This window comes from Callithrix jacchus, chromosome 3 (assembly GCF_049354715.1).
Source record: "Callithrix jacchus isolate 240 chromosome 3, calJac240_pri, whole genome shotgun sequence".
NCBI classification, from domain to species: Eukaryota; Metazoa; Chordata; class Mammalia; order Primates; family Cebidae; genus Callithrix; species Callithrix jacchus.
In genome coordinates this window covers 79066850-79083999 of record NC_133504.1, presented here as the reverse complement: position 1 = coordinate 79083999, position 17150 = coordinate 79066850, and the positions used below count along the sequence as shown (strand labels likewise).

General features: G+C 36.3%; 1 protein-coding gene across 5 annotated transcripts in view; it reads left to right on the top strand.

Annotated features, from left to right (window-relative positions):
* Nucleotides 1–17150, top strand: part of LOC100394816 (N-deacetylase and N-sulfotransferase 3) — a 183433-nt gene that overhangs the window by 136902 nt on the left and 29381 nt on the right. For 3 of the 5 annotated variants that reach the window (XM_008992776.5, XM_002745449.6, XM_035293059.3), the window contains 2 exons: nt 8559–8741; nt 13334–13430. In XM_008992776.5, coding sequence (XP_008991024.3) covers nt 8559–8741; nt 13334–13430 — 280 coding nt within the window. The remainder of the gene's footprint in view (nt 1–8558; nt 8742–13333; nt 13431–17150) is intronic. The other 2 variants (XM_078366578.1, XM_078366579.1) reach the window with 1 other exon arrangement.

Below are 17150 nucleotides of genomic sequence, written 5' to 3'. Positions count from 1 at the left end.
CTGAAATCAGGACACTGTACTCCAGCCTGGTGATACAGCAAGACTCCGTCTCAAAAATAATAACAATTAATAAATAACTCTTATTTATTAACCAATTACTATGTAACACGCAGTGTTTTAAAAAAAATTTTTAGCTTTACATTTTATTGTAATGACAACCCTGTGAGGTAATTACTATTATTATATCTTTTTTGTTTTCGTTTAAACAAGTAAAGTACTGAGAGTTATAACTTGCTAAGACCGTGGAGCCAGTAGGTGGCTGAGCTCTCTTTCTTCATCACTGTACAGGCCAGAGTCAAAGACATAAACAGTTTATTTACAAAGGAGTGGGGTTTCACAGAAACAAAGGGAAATGGACAGTAAGAAAATAAGTAGAGACAAAGGAGGCAGAGTTCAGAAAAAAGAATACACAGCGAATGGGGAGAAAGTTAGAGGAGACAACTTTGAGGAGGCCAACAATTTTAATGGTGCTAAAAGATTACCAGAATGAGTGGCACTGAAAAAATAACTGAGCCTAGATTATTTCAACTTTACAAATAAGATTATTGGAGCCAGTTCAAGGCACATACAATATATTACAGACAGTTCAGAGAATAAAGTTGAAAAGTCCTTCCCATCCTCCAAGGAACTTTGAATCTAGAGATGAATAGAACAAGTATGTTTAAGAAGCGCAAGATAAGCCAGGGTAAGAAAATGTCACAAATATAAAACTAGGGCCTCTAGGGCTCACATTTTTAAAAACAAGGTCTTTGCCTAGAGAGATATGAAATAGTGGACATGACACTCTTGAATACATAAAACTGAGCTAAGTAGCAAAGTGAGGCAGTGTATTTACAAAGAGAAGAAACTGTATAAACAAAGCCATGGAGAGGCAAGTGCAAGAAATATTGTAAAGCAGCAAGCAAGGCAAGTTGGCTGGTTGACCCTGCACACAGAAGGGGTACAGAAGGGAAGTCTGTAAAACTAAACTGGGACCACATCGTGCGTCAGGCTGACACACTGAACTTCATTCAATTCAAAAGCTCATGAGACCCTAGGGAATTACAGAATAGGAAATTCAGGTCCAGAGCATCATTAGAATATCCTTTCTGCTCAGAATTTTGTAGTTATTTTTCAGAATGAGACGTGCTCATGTGACGGAGTACAATCTTGACAGTGATGGAACTCATATATTTTCCACGATGATAAAAATGAAGCTTCCGGAGTTTGTTCATTGCCCTATATAAAAATCAGCTGGTTTCCTTACTTTTTCTGTTAAGAGTATTTCCGGTCTGGGGATCTAAGTCAAGGAGGAAGAAGAACAGGAAGTAAATTCTAATATACTCTTTGCCATATTGCCCTTAAAATGCCTTGAAATAAAGCAATAGTGAATGTGAAAGGCAGCATTTTTAAATAAATCATAAATAACCCATGCACCTGAGAGGTACATGCAGAAATGGGGAATTTTGTTTGGTTAAAAAACAGGATTGACACAAAGACACAATAAAAATGATAAAAAGGACATTATCACTGACCCCACAGAAATACAAACTATCATCGGAGACTACTTTAAATACCTCTCCACAAATAAACTAGAAAATCTGGAAGAAGTGGATAAATTCCTGAACACATACACCCTCCTAAGACTAAACCTGGAAGAGGTCGAATCTCAGAATAGACCAATAACAAGTTCTGAAACTGAGGCAAAAGAAGCCCAAGACCAGACTAATTCACAGCTGAATTCTACCAGAAGTAAAAAGAGGAGCTGGTATCATTCCTTCTGAAACTATTCTCAAGAATTGAAAAGGAGTGACTCCTCCCTAACTCATCTTAAGAAGCCAGCATCATCCTGATACCAAAACCTGGCAGAGACACAACAAAAAAAGAAAGCTTCAGGCCAATATCCCTGATGAACATCAATGTGAAAATCTTCCATAAAATACTGGCAAACTGAATCCATCCACATATCAAGAAGCTTATCCGTCACAATCCAGTCAGCTTCATCCCTGGGATGCAAGGCTGGTTCAACATATGCAAATCAATAAATGTAATCCATCACATAAACAGAACAAATAACAAAAACCACGATTATCTCAAAAGATGCAGAAAAGGCCTTTGATAAAATTCAACATCCCTTCATGTTAAAAACTTTTAATAAACTGATAATGATGGAAAATATATCAAAATAATGAGAGCTATTTATGACAAACCCACAGCCAATATCATACTGAATGTACAAAAGTTGGAAGCATTGCCTTTGAAAACTGACCCAAGACAAGGATGCCTTCTCTCACCATGGCTATTCAACATATTATTGGAAGTTCTGGCCGAGCATTCAAGGAAGAGAAAGAAAATGAGCAGTCAAATAAGAAGAGAGGAAGTCAAATTGTCTCTGTATGCAAACAACATTATTCCATATTTAGAAAACCCCCATCATCTCAGCCCAAAACTCCTTAAGCTGATAAGCAACTTCAGCAACGTCTCAGGATATAAAATCAATGTGCAAAATATCACAAACATTCCTATACACCAAAAATAGACAAGCAGAGAGCCAAATCATGAATGAACTCCCATTCACAATTGCTACAAAGAGAATAAAATACCTAGGAATACAAATTACAAGGGATGTGAAAAGACTTTTTCAAGGAGAGCTACAAACCACTGCTCAAAGAAATAAGAGAGGACACAAACAAATGGAAAAACATTCCATGTTCATGGATCGGAAGAATCAATATCATGAAAATGGCCATACTCCCCAAAGTAATTTATAGATTCAATGTCATTCCCTTCACACCTACTGTTGACATGCTTTGCAGAATTAGAAAAAAAAACTATTAAAATTTCATATGGAACCAAAAAAAGACCTCAGATAGCCAAGACAATCCTAACCAAAAAGAACAATGCAGGCGGTATCACGCTTCCCGACTTCAAACTATACTACGAGGCTATAGTAACAAAACAGCATGATACTAGTACCAAAACAGACATATAGACCAATGGAACAGAACAGAGATCTCAGAAATAACAGCACACATCTACAACCATCTGATCGCCAACATACCTGACAAAAATAAGCAATAGGGAAAAGGATTCTCTATTTAATAAATGGTGCTGGGAAAACTGGCTAGCCATATGCAGAAAACAAAAATAGGACCCCTTCCTTATTCCTTATACATGACTCAAGAAGAATTAAAGACTTAAGTGTAAAATCCAAAACCATGAAAACTCCAGAAGAAAACCTGGGCAATATCATTCAGGATACAGGCATGGGCAAACACTTCATGACTAAAACACCAAAGGCAATTGCACCAAAAGCCAAAATTGACAAATGTAATTATAATTAAGCTAAAGAGCTTCTGTGCATGAAAAGAAACTATCATCAGAGTGAACAGGCAACCTACAGAATGGGAGAAAATTTTTGCAGTCTACCCATCTGACAAAGGTCTAATATCCTTCAAGGAACTTAAATTTAAAAGAAAAAAACAAACAACTTCATCAAAAAAATGGGCAAAGGATATGAACAGACACTTCTCAAAAGAAGACTTTTATGCAGCCAACAAATATATGAAAAAAAGCTCAGCATCACTGATCATTAGAGAAATGCAAATCAAAACCACATTGAGATACCATCTCACACTAGTGAGGCTGTGGAAATACAGGAACTCTACACACTGTTGGTAGGAATGTAAATTAGTTCAACCATTGTGGAAGACAGTGTGGCAATTCCTCAAGGATCTAGAACTAGAAATACCATTTGACCCAGCAATCCCATTACTGGGTATGTCCCAAAGGAATATAAATCATTCTACTACAAAGACAAATGCACACGTACGTATATTGCAGCAGCACTATTTACAATAACAAAGACATGGAATCAACTCAAATGCCCATCAGTGATATGCTGGATAAAGAAAATGTGGTACATATACACCATGGAACACTATACAGCCATAAAAAGGAATTAGATCATGTACTTTGCAAGGACATCGATGAAGCTGGAAGCCATCATCTTCAGCAAACTAATACAGGAACAGAAAACCAAACACCGCATGTTCTCACTCATGTAAGGGAGTTGAACAGTGAGAACACATGGATATAGGGAGGGGAACAACACACAGAGGCCAGTTGGGGGATGGGGGGTTAGGGGAAGGAGTACATTAGGACAAATAGCTAATGCATATGGGGCTTAAAACTTAGAGGACAGGTTGATAGTGCAGCAAACCACCATGGCACATGTATACCTAGATAACAAATCTGTACATTCTGGACTTATATCCCAGAACTTAAAATTTTAAAAAATGAAATATATAGGATTGAAAGGAATCGGGAGCCAAATAAACATGTCTGTATAAACCCTTTCTCTTTTTAGCAATCTTCTGAACATCACCAGACATCTGTCAGCGGTACAAAAACCCTCAAAAGGCATGGCCAAGGGCACTTACCAAGTTGTTTTTTATACTATGGACAACTCTAAGTCTAGGACATTGACACATATGTATAAACTTAATAAGACACGCTTGTTTTTAAAATGTATTCAGAAAGGACTACTACAAAGCAGCCAATGGGTTTGATGATCTGAATCCTTTCTATGGGAATAAAATATACATTTCAATGGAAAATAAAAGTTTCTCTGGGAGGACTGGGTCTAGCCAGGTTTTCTCAAACTGCTTTCCAATTCACACATGCATCGAGACCATTAGGGATGATTAAAATGCAGGTACCAGGGCCTCCATCAAACCTAGAAAATCAGAACCTCTGAGTATAAAGACTGGTAATCAGAATGTTTTAAAACTTCTCAGTTGATTTGTTTGTATCCTAAACCTTTTGAATCTTTGGTCACCCAGAAGGATACTGAAGCAAAACAAAACTTGTTGGCTGAGGGAAAAAGTTTGCTGTAATCTCTCTTCTACCTTCTGAATTCTTACTCTTTTCATGAACAAAACTTAAAAGAATGAGTAGCATATTTATATTTGCACCCTCAGAATGAAGCAAAGCATCTAGCAAATAGCAGAATAATCAGAAAAATATTTGTAGATTTAAACTTCATGGTCATGAAAGGCATAGCTTATAATAAATAACATACTTTCTTTACATCCATATTTTCTCTTCTCTTCCAGCCTTCTCTAAAGAAAGAATACTTACTGTATTTTCAACAGTGTTTGCACTAGGACCTACATTTTGCTTTTTGTTCTTGGTAGTGATCCATGCATTCTCTCACACCTGGGCTTAATAAAGTCACAGGACTGATGCTAGAAAGTATGGGTTAAACTTCCCACATTTTTCTCTTAGTTACAGTTTGAAAAACGGTATCTGTTTCCTTTCTCATAATGTGTGTGGTATTTGACATTTACCTTTTCCCTTTTACAGAAAAAAATTCACAGATAACCATCTTGCTATACACATCTATATCTTGCAGACTAGAAAGAGTTTTATCAGTTGTTAATCAAATAAACATTATGCCTTCAGCAGAGTTTCCAATGATTTGAGTTTTAAGCAGCTAATTAGACTTTTTGATGACAACTAATTATAGTGTGTTTATAGCAAAAATAGTTTTATAGATGCAATTGTCACTTCTATTGACACTTTCCTTCTCATTGGAATCTACAAGTACAATAAAAATAATTTATTTTGACCCATTTCATCTTTTTTAAAAAAACAAACAAAAAATAAACCTCAGTCCTTAAGTACTCTTAAAATTGTAGAAGTATCATCCTTAGGAAAAGAATAATATCTACTTCTCCTGAACTAGCAGCCTTTTCTTTATTTCTTTCTATGCTGTACAGAAATTGTTGTCAGGTGAGGAACTGCCAAGAAGTGAAATGACATTATAAATGTCACAGGTCAGTACATAGGTAAGGAAGAACTGCTGTCTGGAAAGCAAGCTAACTTTTTGACCAAAACATTCCTGTTATATATCTGTTTTTGCCAATTCTGTTGCTTAATGTGTATACCTTCCTAATTAAAAAATAACAAAGAAAACTTGAGAGGTTACATGTTCAGCAAAAGAGATGCAATATTCCTTGTCTAGAAAAAATACTGTGATTCATGAAAAAAAGTTCAAAAAGAAATTGAAATGTATTACATCCTGACAAACTATACTCCCTTAAAGCCTTGTATTTCTTGAGGAGTATAAAACAAATCTTAGGTGTGAGTCCAGAGTCTAAGAGGGTCATAAGGCAACATGCCTTACAAAGACATTACTTTGAACCATCCTTTTAGCTTATGGTGCACCTCGCATTATATTAAAGTGGGAATATAAAAACAGACTTGAACATCTGGGAAAAGTTCCGTGCTTGGAGGCTACATAGGTCTTCTTTTTTTTTTTTGAGACGGAGTTTCGCTGTTGTTACCCAGGCTGGAGTGCAATGGCGCGATCTCGGCTCACCAACCTCCGCCTCCTGGGTTCAGGCAATTCTCCTGCCTCAGCCTCCTGAGTAGCTGGGACTACAGGCACACGCCACCGTGCCCAGCTAATTTTTTGTAGTTTTTAGTAGAGACGGGGTTTCACCATGTTGACCAGGATGGTCTCGATCTGCCGACCTCGTGATCCACCCGCCTCGGCCTCCCAAAGTGCTGGGACTACAGGCTTGAGCCACCGCACCCGGCCCATAGGTCTTCTTTTATAGGACTAAGTTCAACACCTTATAAGTATCACCTTAATTCTTGCAAATCAGGTTCAGTTTGATGAAAAGCAATGTCCCTAACAAGCTCATAACCCATTTTGGGTTGTGTCTGTCTTTATCAGAAAGAGTAGCACTTTTTTTTTACTTTCTATAGTCATGGAGGTAGAGAGTGGCTCTCTGCTTTAATAGTCAGAATAAAATGTTTTCTTAGGTTAAAAAGTGAATTCAGGCCAGGGACGGTGGCTCAGGCCTGTAATCCCAAAACTTTGGGAGGCTGAGGCAGGCAGATTACCTGAGGTCAGGAGTCCTGACCAACATGGAGAAACCCAGTCTCTAAAACAATAAATAAATAATAAAAATAAAATATAGAGAATTCAGAGGGATTTCAAAGGTATTAGTATCACAGGGTCATATAGCATCTCTGTTTCCCATTTTCTGTTCCATGCATATATTATTCAAGTGAAATATAACACATATAGACTTACTGACAAATCTTTCATAAAAATAAAGCAAGAAATTTGAACTTACTAACCAGGTTAAAAACACACGCTTTTTAATTGCTTTTTTTTTAATTAGGAGAAAGCTGACCAGAAGTATTATTTTGCTACCTTACTGAGCTACATTGAAAAATGTGCCATGTAAAACAAATTAGTAAAGACTACCTCCAACAAATGTTAGAAAAAACTTCCAAATTTAAGAATGACTTTCATAAGTTTCCCAATTACCTAATGTTCTGATAAATTTTACAGGAGGAAAAGAGGAAATTTAAGTCACAGAATTGAAGCTACTATTAAAAAATAACCAGAAGGTTTAATTTTAAAGGTCTCATTTTTTAGAAAGACCCAAATCAGTAAAAGTCTTACTTCCCAATTCTATGACTACATTGGTCCGCTGGTACAGATAGTTATTTTGTTTGCAAGAGTTTAAAGATCTAATAGGCATTCAGGCAGAGTGAACAGAAATGCAAATATTCTTCATCACATGAAGGTTTTTATGTAAAAGCCTGCAGGATTTGTTCCATAAGATATAAGATATTACTGCCTCCACTTACTCATAGCTGTTAATTACAGTTTTATTTATTGTATTAAATCTTAATATAACATTTTCTCTCATCTCTGTCATATTACCTCAGTGAATTTTCTTGAATATTGCTTTCAGTCTCTTAATGGATGACCTATTAAACTAAGTATTATGATTTTAATAAACAGTTGTTTCTTTCACATGACATTATATATTTTAGGAAAGCACTATTATCACATAAATTATTTTATGATCTTTTTTATAGCAGCATAAATGCCACAATGGTTTTGTCATTAAAAACCTCATACAGAAGAATTCATTTGTCGACACTAACCAACAAAAATTATTTGCATTCACTTTAGCAGTAGCTTTAAAAATGCCCATTCTACATCTACATCCCAGGCCAACACAATCTAACCTACAAAGTTCAAATTTATTTTATTATAAAGTTTCCCATACTTGCTGTGATTTTTTTTTTAATGCATGGATTCAATGTAGGTCAGCTGCTTCCATAGGAAGAATCAGCTTTATCTAGCCAACCGTTAAATATTTTTTTTAAAGGAGGTGTTTTATATTGGGAATAATGGAACTAAAGAATATGAAAAGTGGCATGAGAAACATATAGGTTATTTTATTCAGCATTGGTCTTGTACCAACATGGGTATATGCAGCTACTGATATTGAATGTATTTTTTGTTATGGAATATATGAAAATTTCAGGGAAAAAATCCTCAAGTCCTGCTGATAACACATCCTCCAGTATATGTTAATATAATTAGGGTTTGGAGGATATGTCCCAAATCCAAAAACACACCCTGAATTGAAACCCTATGCAAACTACTTAAGGAAAAACAACAACTTGCATCACTGTGATTATTCTGCCCTCTAGTGTCAAAGTAAACGGTATTTACACTGAAGTTCATTTGCTTTTTTCAGATCAGCATTTTCATGACCCATTTGTCTAACTATGGGAATGACCGACTGGGATTATATACGTTTGTTAATCTGGCCAATTTTGTGAAGAGCTGGACCAACCTGCGACTTCAGACCCTGCCTCCAGTACAACTGGCCCACAAGTATTTTGAGCTGTTTCCTGATCAGAAAGACCCTCTCTGGCAGGTAAAATTAATTCAATAATTGATATAACCAATTAATTCCAGCAACATAGTTCTGTGAGATATTCCAAATCTGAAAATGAAGGCATCTGAAAAAAAAAACTGCATTTTGGAAATGTTAGATTTGAGAAACTACTCCTTTCTAAACTGTAATCTTTTATCATGACTACTACATATTGTACCCAATTCCCTGTTCCCTTGCACATTCAGAATTATGGGATTCAGAAAGCTCAGTGACAGATTCACTGGGTGTGATGTTTACAACCAGGAGTGAGAGAGAAATCTACAGATTGCAATACGCTGGAAGAGTAGAAGAAGATGGCAAACAGGTTGTTAGGCAGGTAGCCTTTCAACACATCCCCATATCTCCAACAACTAAACCATAGAGGATCTCTAAGAAGAGTTCAGAACTGGCATCTGCCTTCTTAACCATGTCATACACCAACAGCCAACAGCCACAGAATGTGAACAGCTTTCAAGAGTATTAATTGAGGATTAATATGGGGGAAAGCATTTCATGGGAAAATCACTGAGCTTAAGCTAAAATACCACATTCATATGGCATATTCAAATGGTTATAAAGATAACCTAGATATGAAAGCATAGAGTCTTATGTATCATAGAATTGCAGGAACAACTTTGAATTTAAATTGTCCACTCTATGATCTGTGAAAAATAATAATTTTGATAAATAATTACATATTGCTTACTGTATGTCCAACTGGGCACTTTACATATGCTAACTCATTTAATCCTCACAACTACCTTAAGTGGTAGGTACAGTCATGATTTGCATTTTACAAATGAAGAAACTGAAGTACAGAAAGGCTGAGTCAATTAAGCCAAGGTCACACGGCTAGTGTGTGGCGAAGCAAGAATCAGTTATAGACCATCTGGCTCCAAACACTGTACTTCTTAATCACTGCTCTAAACACTACTAGAGTAACAGACTGAGCTGATGGTAAAACAGTAATGATCTTCAGAAGCAGAACTCAGTAAATTCCACAGATTGAAGTTGTTAACTCTAAACTTTATATTCAATACATTCAGCTTTCAACCCTAAGTTAATAACCTCCTGAGCGCAAACAGATAACTCCAAGAACAGACATAACTGCCCATATAGCAGGTTAAAGTTGTTGGTGTGGACTTACGACTGCATATTACTTTTCAGTTGTTTTAACAAGCATCTTTTCATTTTAACCACCACAAAACATCACCAAATGTTAGCCCATGGAAAGGATGCAACTTTCCTGCTAATTTAACCTCGTTTTTAAACTGAAATCATTATTTCAGGTGATAAGTTTTAAACTATTTCTTTTTCAGAAGAACAGCCAAAAAGAATACTTTCACTTTAGTCTTAACATCTGTTAGTTATTAAAAATAAGCAGAAGACTTATTTAACTTCACAAATCTATGATATTAATTGACTAGAAATAAAAAGTGGTACTGTTTGCCCATTCCTGAAATATTAAAGGGTATTATAATTCTTCCTCCTTTTCTACATAATATATACTTTGCTCTAAAAATGAAGGCTGTTCTAAATAGGACTTGCTCAGTGGGTGTTGGTGTGAAATATTATAGACCAAAAGCAGAATCCCTGAGGTAGTAAATCACCCTCATTATGACCTTTTGCTAAAACTTAGGACTTTCTACCATCATAGTTACGTTTTTAGATATACATTTATCAACCTTTGAAGGCAGCTGCAAAGTACCTGCCATCTCTTTAGATAGTATTATTTTGGCAAGATCCCTATCCCTTTGAAGCACAGCTGGAAAGCTCAAAGTTATTTAGAATGAAAATCTGACATCTTATATTTCAGTTATATATTGAATACTGAGAATGTATCATCTTTTAGGTTAGAAGGAAGCATAGTCTCCAGCCAGTAAGCTAACTATTAAATATATATATATATATATATAGAACTGCGAATAGCTGATTAAATTCTTTGTGCTATGAGACTGTTGACCCAAAGTAGAAATACTTCCCCTCTCCAACCTCCTCTGTAGACTCTCAACCTCAAGATGGAAAGGAGTTATTCAGAACTTCTGTTAGTTATTAACAGAGAGAGATCTAAGATGGCTGATCACTAACAGCTCGGGATTGTAGCTCCTGGTGAAAGCGCAGAGAACGAGAGGACGCCACACTTTGACAAATTTTTGTTGCTCACGGACCAGAAGATTCCCAGCGGAGGAGCCCCACGGATCACCAGTGCAACTCTTGTGGCTGGCGTGGGTGGTTTTGCTGGCGCCTAGGCGCAGCAGCTCTTGGTGCAGAGTAAACAGGACTGGTTCCCCTTCTGACAGACGTTTGGAGCTCCAGGAAGGCAGAGTTGCCTATTACAGACTCAAGAAGGAAGCCAGACCGGAGATTCCCAGGCAGAAGAGCACCATCAGTCTTAACACCGCTGTTTTGGCCGGCACAGTGGGTTGCTCAGATTCCGGAGCTGAGAATCAGTAAATTGGACGTCCACTCAGAAACCTAATTAGAAAGGTGGTAATTGCAAAGAGAGCAGATGGATAAATTTATAACGAAGGGAAGAAACCAGCCTAAAAAGGCTAAGAATACCCAAAATCAGAATGCCTCTCCATCTACAGGGGATTACAGTTCCTCATCAGCAATGGAACAAGACCTGATGGAGAAGGACTGTGTTTCATTAACAGAAGTAGGCTTCAGAAGATGGATGATAAGAAACTTCTGGGAGTTAAAAGAACTTGTTATAACCCAATGCAAGAAACTAAGAACTTTGAAAAAAGGTTTGATGAAATGCTAACAATAGAAAATATAGAGAGGAATATAAATGAATTAACAGAGTTGAAAAATACAACACGAGAACTTCGCAAAATATGCACAAGTTTTAATAGTCGAATTGATCAAGCAGAAGAAAGGCTATCAGAGATTGAAGACCAACTTAATGAAATAAAATGAGAAGACAAGAATAGAGAAAAAAGGATAAAAAGGAATGAGCAAAGTCTTCGAGAAATATGGGACTATGTGAAAAGACCTAATCTACGTTTGATAGGTGTACCTGAATGTGACGAAGAGAATGAATCCAAGCTGGAAAATACTCTTCAGGATATTATTCAGGAAAACTTTCCCAACCTAGCAAGGAAGGAAAATATTCAACTCCAGGTAATACAGAGAACACCACAAAGATTCCTCAAGAAGAGCAACCCCAAGGCACATAATCGTTAGATTCACCAGGGTTGAAATGAAGGAGAAAATACTAAGGGCAGCTAGAGAGAAAGGCTGGGTTACCCACAAAGGGAAGCCTATCAGACTTACAGCAGATCTCTCAGCAGAAACCCTACAAGCCAGAAGAGAGTGGGGTCAATATTCAACATCCTTAAAGAAAAGAACTTTCAACCCAGAATTTCATATCCAGCCAAACTAAACTTCACAACTGAAGGAAAAATAAATTTTTTTTATGAACAAGCAAGTACTCAGAGATTTTATTACCACCAGGCCTGCTTTACAAGAGCTTCTGAAAGAAGCATTACACATAGAAAGGAACAACCACTATTAATTAGCCTTTCCAAAAATATACCAAAAAGTAAAGAGCATCAACATAATGAAGAATTTACATCAACGAATGGACAAAACAGCCAGGTAACATCAAATGGCAGTAATCCTAAATTTAAATCATCTAAATCCCTTAATCAAAAGATACAGCCAAAACCCAATGGTATGCTGCATCCAGACCCATTTTACATGCAAGGATACACAAAGACTCAAAACAAAGGGATGGAGAAAGGTTTACCAACCAAATGGAGAGCAAAAATAAATAAATAAATAAATAAGCAGGAGTTGCAATTCTTGCCTCTCATAAAATAGATTTTAAAGCAACAAAGATAATGGTAAAAGGATCAATGCAACAAGAAGAGCTAATAATCCTAAATATATACGCACCCAATACAGGAACACCCAGATACATAAGACCTATAAAGAGACTTAGACTCCCTAGACTCCCATACAATAATAATGGGAGACTTCAACATCAATATTAGATAGATCAATGAGACAGAAAATTAATAAGGATATTCAAGACTTGAACTCAGATCTGGAACAAGTAAACTTAATAAACATTTATAAAGTGGAGAACTTTCCACTTTAAATACGCAAAATACAGATTTTTATCAGTATCACATCACACCTACTCATAGGTTTAAATGAAATATTGATCGGCCATTATTAAGCACAATTATTGGCATAAAGGAGGTTTTCAATACCCATTTTTTGAATAAAACAACATTCCTGTTCTCTCTCCCTTTTTTTTCCTGTCTTCCTCTCCTTCATTCCTTTTCTCTCTCCTTCTTAAAAAAAACGTAGATAATTAGCACATAACTTCGTAAATCACGTGTGTTTATATTTATCATGTTAAAACTGCATTAGAAAAGGGATATTAAGTTAACTTTGCAAAAAAAAAAAAAAAAAAAAAAAACTTCCATGATGCTACTTCAGGGCTTTCATTTTTTAAAACAACCTAATTTTTTTAATCCCAGTGCTTCCTGGTATACCTTTAAAGAACACACGTTAGAAGAGCTAGCCCATAATGGACACAATCATGAAAAAAATGTCTATGTTCTTCTCTCATTTAGAATCCTTGTGATGACAAACGCCACAGAGACATTTGGTCTAAAGAAAAAACTTGTGATCGCTTACCAAAATTCTTGGTAATAGGACCCCAGAAAACTGGTGAGAACTTTTTATGTTGTGATTAACCAGTGTAAAATTCCGGATGACTAGACAATGAGTTCTTGTCACAATAAGTTCATAAACTTCCCATAACTGCTAATGAATGAATAACTCTGACATAATTTTCCTTCAGCTGAGTAATGTATATAAAGTGTTTTTAAGTGAAAAGAATAAAGCAGATGTCACAGCATTCAAATGTCCACCAGTCATTTTGGTGGCACGTGTAATTTTTTCCCAAATATTTTAATTGAAAAGCATTGTAATTAGCATTTCTAAAATCAAAGCTAATCACTGACAGGATTGTATCAAAAGTCAAGAGGGACACATACAAGTACCTATAACTTTTTATTATAATAAATCCTTTCTAGAAAAATAGTCCCTTAGGCTGCCATTTTCCTAATATTGTTTATTTGTAAACTATTTCTTGCAGAGATGACTGTTTTTGAAAAGTCTAAAAGATGTTTGACAAGCAGAATTCCTAGACATACACAAAACTCTGTGCTAAGAAACGTATTTATTCATATCCAGGAAAAATGTTTTTTTCCCTTTTCTTAAATTGGTGTGCAATTTTTCCCCAATAAACTTCTTGTTTCTAAGAATCAGTATTAATGCCCTATGGAAACTTTAAACTCCCAGACATTCATGCTGTATCCTGCATGATAAATTATTCGGGGCCCTTGGTTTCTGGCTTCACAGAATACAGCCTTTACAATCTTATTTTTGCTAAGGGGAATACATTCCCTCTCAATTATCTAGAAATAACTGAGGAAAGTTCTGTGCAATGTACACAGGGAGTTTAGCATATTCATTTTTTCCTTAATGTCATTTGCAGGTATCAATCTGGAAACAATAAATATTACAAATATTTATACTTTTCTTCTCCTACCTCACTTGTCCTTGTCTATCTAAAGTCAAAAGGCAACTAGGACAACATTTAAAATCTCTTTCAGTGAACTCCCACTTTCATCACATAACCTTGTCAAGACTGATCACATCCTGAAGGCTTTCTAAAGCATTTTGCTTTGAAAGTCCTGCAGGATTCACTTCCTCTTGTATGGATACGCAGACATTTTGATGTCATGGTTAGAGAGTAGAATTATTACTTGTCCTCTTAAATTCAATTGGGTTTCCAAATGTTTGCAACAATTTGGATATGACATTTGTCATTGGAAAAGACTTTTTATAGAACTTGATTCTTTTTTGTAGAACTGATTTTTTCCCAGTTTTGTTGAGGTATAATTTGCATGCAATAAAATCCACCCGTTTTAAATGTACAATTAGCTGAAGTCCACCACATTCGAGATATAGTTGTTAGCCTAAGAAAATCTCTCCATGTCCCTTTGCAGTCTATCCCCTCCATCCACCACATCCCCCGCCACAAGCAACTACGTTCTACCACTACAGTTTTGCCTTTTCTAGAACTTCATGTAAATGGAAGCATGTAGTGTGTAGTCTTTTGCATCTGATTTCTTTCATTTAGCATAATACTTTAGAGATTCATGTTGCTGTAGATACCCATATTTTGTGAAACTGATTATTTTTTAATTAAAGTATTTTCTCATATCAGTCACATGAAAATTAAATAGCTTCATTCTTAACTGTACTTTTGTCAAAAGTATTTTTCTGGGCCAGGCCTGGTGGCTTATGCCTGTAATCCCAGCACTTTGGGTGGTTGAGGCAGGTAGATCACCTGAGGTGAGGAGTTCAAGACCAGCCTGACCAATATGGTGAAACCCCGTCACTACTAAAAATACAAAAATTAGCCAGACATGTGCCTGTAGTCCCAGGTACTCCGGAGGCTGAGGCAGAATTATTACTGGAACCGGGAGGCAGAGGTTGCAGTAAGCCAAGATCATACCACTGCACTCCAGTCTGGATAACAGAGTAAAACTCCATCTCAAAAACTATATATCTTTTTTCTGGATATTTTTGCACAGATTTCTAGTTATCTAGATATTCAAATATTTTTCAGTGTGGAAGTTGACAAAAATATAAAACTGAATATTTATAGGTGATTATTTAAGAATGTGTCTATGATTATGTAGTTGAGTTACCACTGACAAAGTATATACACAGGACAGTTTATTTAGACCAAATAATACATATAGGTAAAGACAGAATTCAGAAACCACAATTTAAAAAAATTTTTTTGAAACATATTTAATTAAACTAGTTACAACAATGTGCTTGGCAAACAACAATTAACAACCATCTATTTATCTGTCTATATTCTAGCTTTTTTATTTTTATTTTTTTAATGGCATTTTAGGTTTTGGGGTACATGTGCAGAACATGCAAGATACTTGCATAGGTACACACGTGGCAGTGTGATTTGCTGTCTTCCTCCCCTTCACCCACATCTGGCCTTTCTCCCCATGCTGTCCCTCCCCTATTCCCCCAATAGACCCCAGTGTAGTGCGTTCCTCCCTGTGTCCATGTGTTCTCATTTTTCATCACCCACCTATGCGTGAGAATATGCAGTATTTCATTTTCTGTTCTTGTGTCAGTTTGCTGAGAATGATGTTCTCCAGATTCACCCATGTCCCTACAAAGGACATGATCTCATCGTTTTTGATGGCTACATAATATTTCATGGTATATATGTGCCACATTTTTCCAGTCCAGCCTATCATCGATGGGCATTTGGGTTGGTTCCAGGTCTTTGCTATTGTAAACAGTGCTGCAATGAACATTCGTGTGCATGTGTTCTTATAGAACGATTTATAGTCCTTTGGATATATACCCAGTAATGGGATTGCTGGGTCAAATGGAATTTCTAGTTCTAGGTCCTTGAGGAATTGCCACACTGTCTTCCACAATGGTTGAACTAATTTTCGCTCCCATCAGCAGTGTAAAAGTGTTCCTATTTTTCCACATCCTCTCCAGCATCTGTTACTCTAGATTTTTTAATGATCACTATTCTAACTGGTGTGAGATGGTATCTCAATGTAGTTTTGATTTGCATTTCTCTGATGACCAGTGATGATGAATATTTTTTCTTATGTTTGTTGGCCTCATGTATGTCTTCTTTTGTAAAGTGTCTGTTCATATCCTTTGCCAATTTTTGAATGGGCTTGTTTTTTTCTTGTAAATCTGTTTGAGTTCTTTGCAAATTCTGGATCTCAGCCCTTTGTCAGATGGGTAAACTGCAAAAATTTTTTCCCATTCTGTTGGTTGCCGATTCACTCTAGTGACTGTTTCTTTTGCCGTGCAGAAGCGGTGGAGTTTGATTAGATCCCATTTGTCTATTTTGGCTTTTGCTGCCAATGCTTTTGGTGTTTTGGTCATGAAGTCCTTGCCTACTCCTATGTCCTGAATGGTTTTGCCTAGATTTTCTTCTAGGGTTTTTATGATGCCAGGTCTTATGTTTAAGTCTTTAATCCATCTGGAGTTAATTTTAGTGTAAGGTGTCAGGAAGAGGTCCAGTTTCTGCTTTCTGCACAGGCTAGCCAGTTTTCCCAACACCATTTATGAAACAGGGAATCCTTTCCCCATTGCTTGTTTTTGTCAGGTTTATCCAAGATTGTATGGTTGTAGATATGTTTTGTTGCCTCCGATGCCTCTGTTCTGTTCCATTGGTCTATATCTCTGTTTTGGTACCAGTACCATGCTGTTTTGATTACTGTAGCCTTGTAGTATAGTTTGAAGTCCGATAGTGTGATGCTGCCTGCTGTGTTCTTTTTGCTTAGAATTGACTTGACCAAGTCAATTAAAAAATTT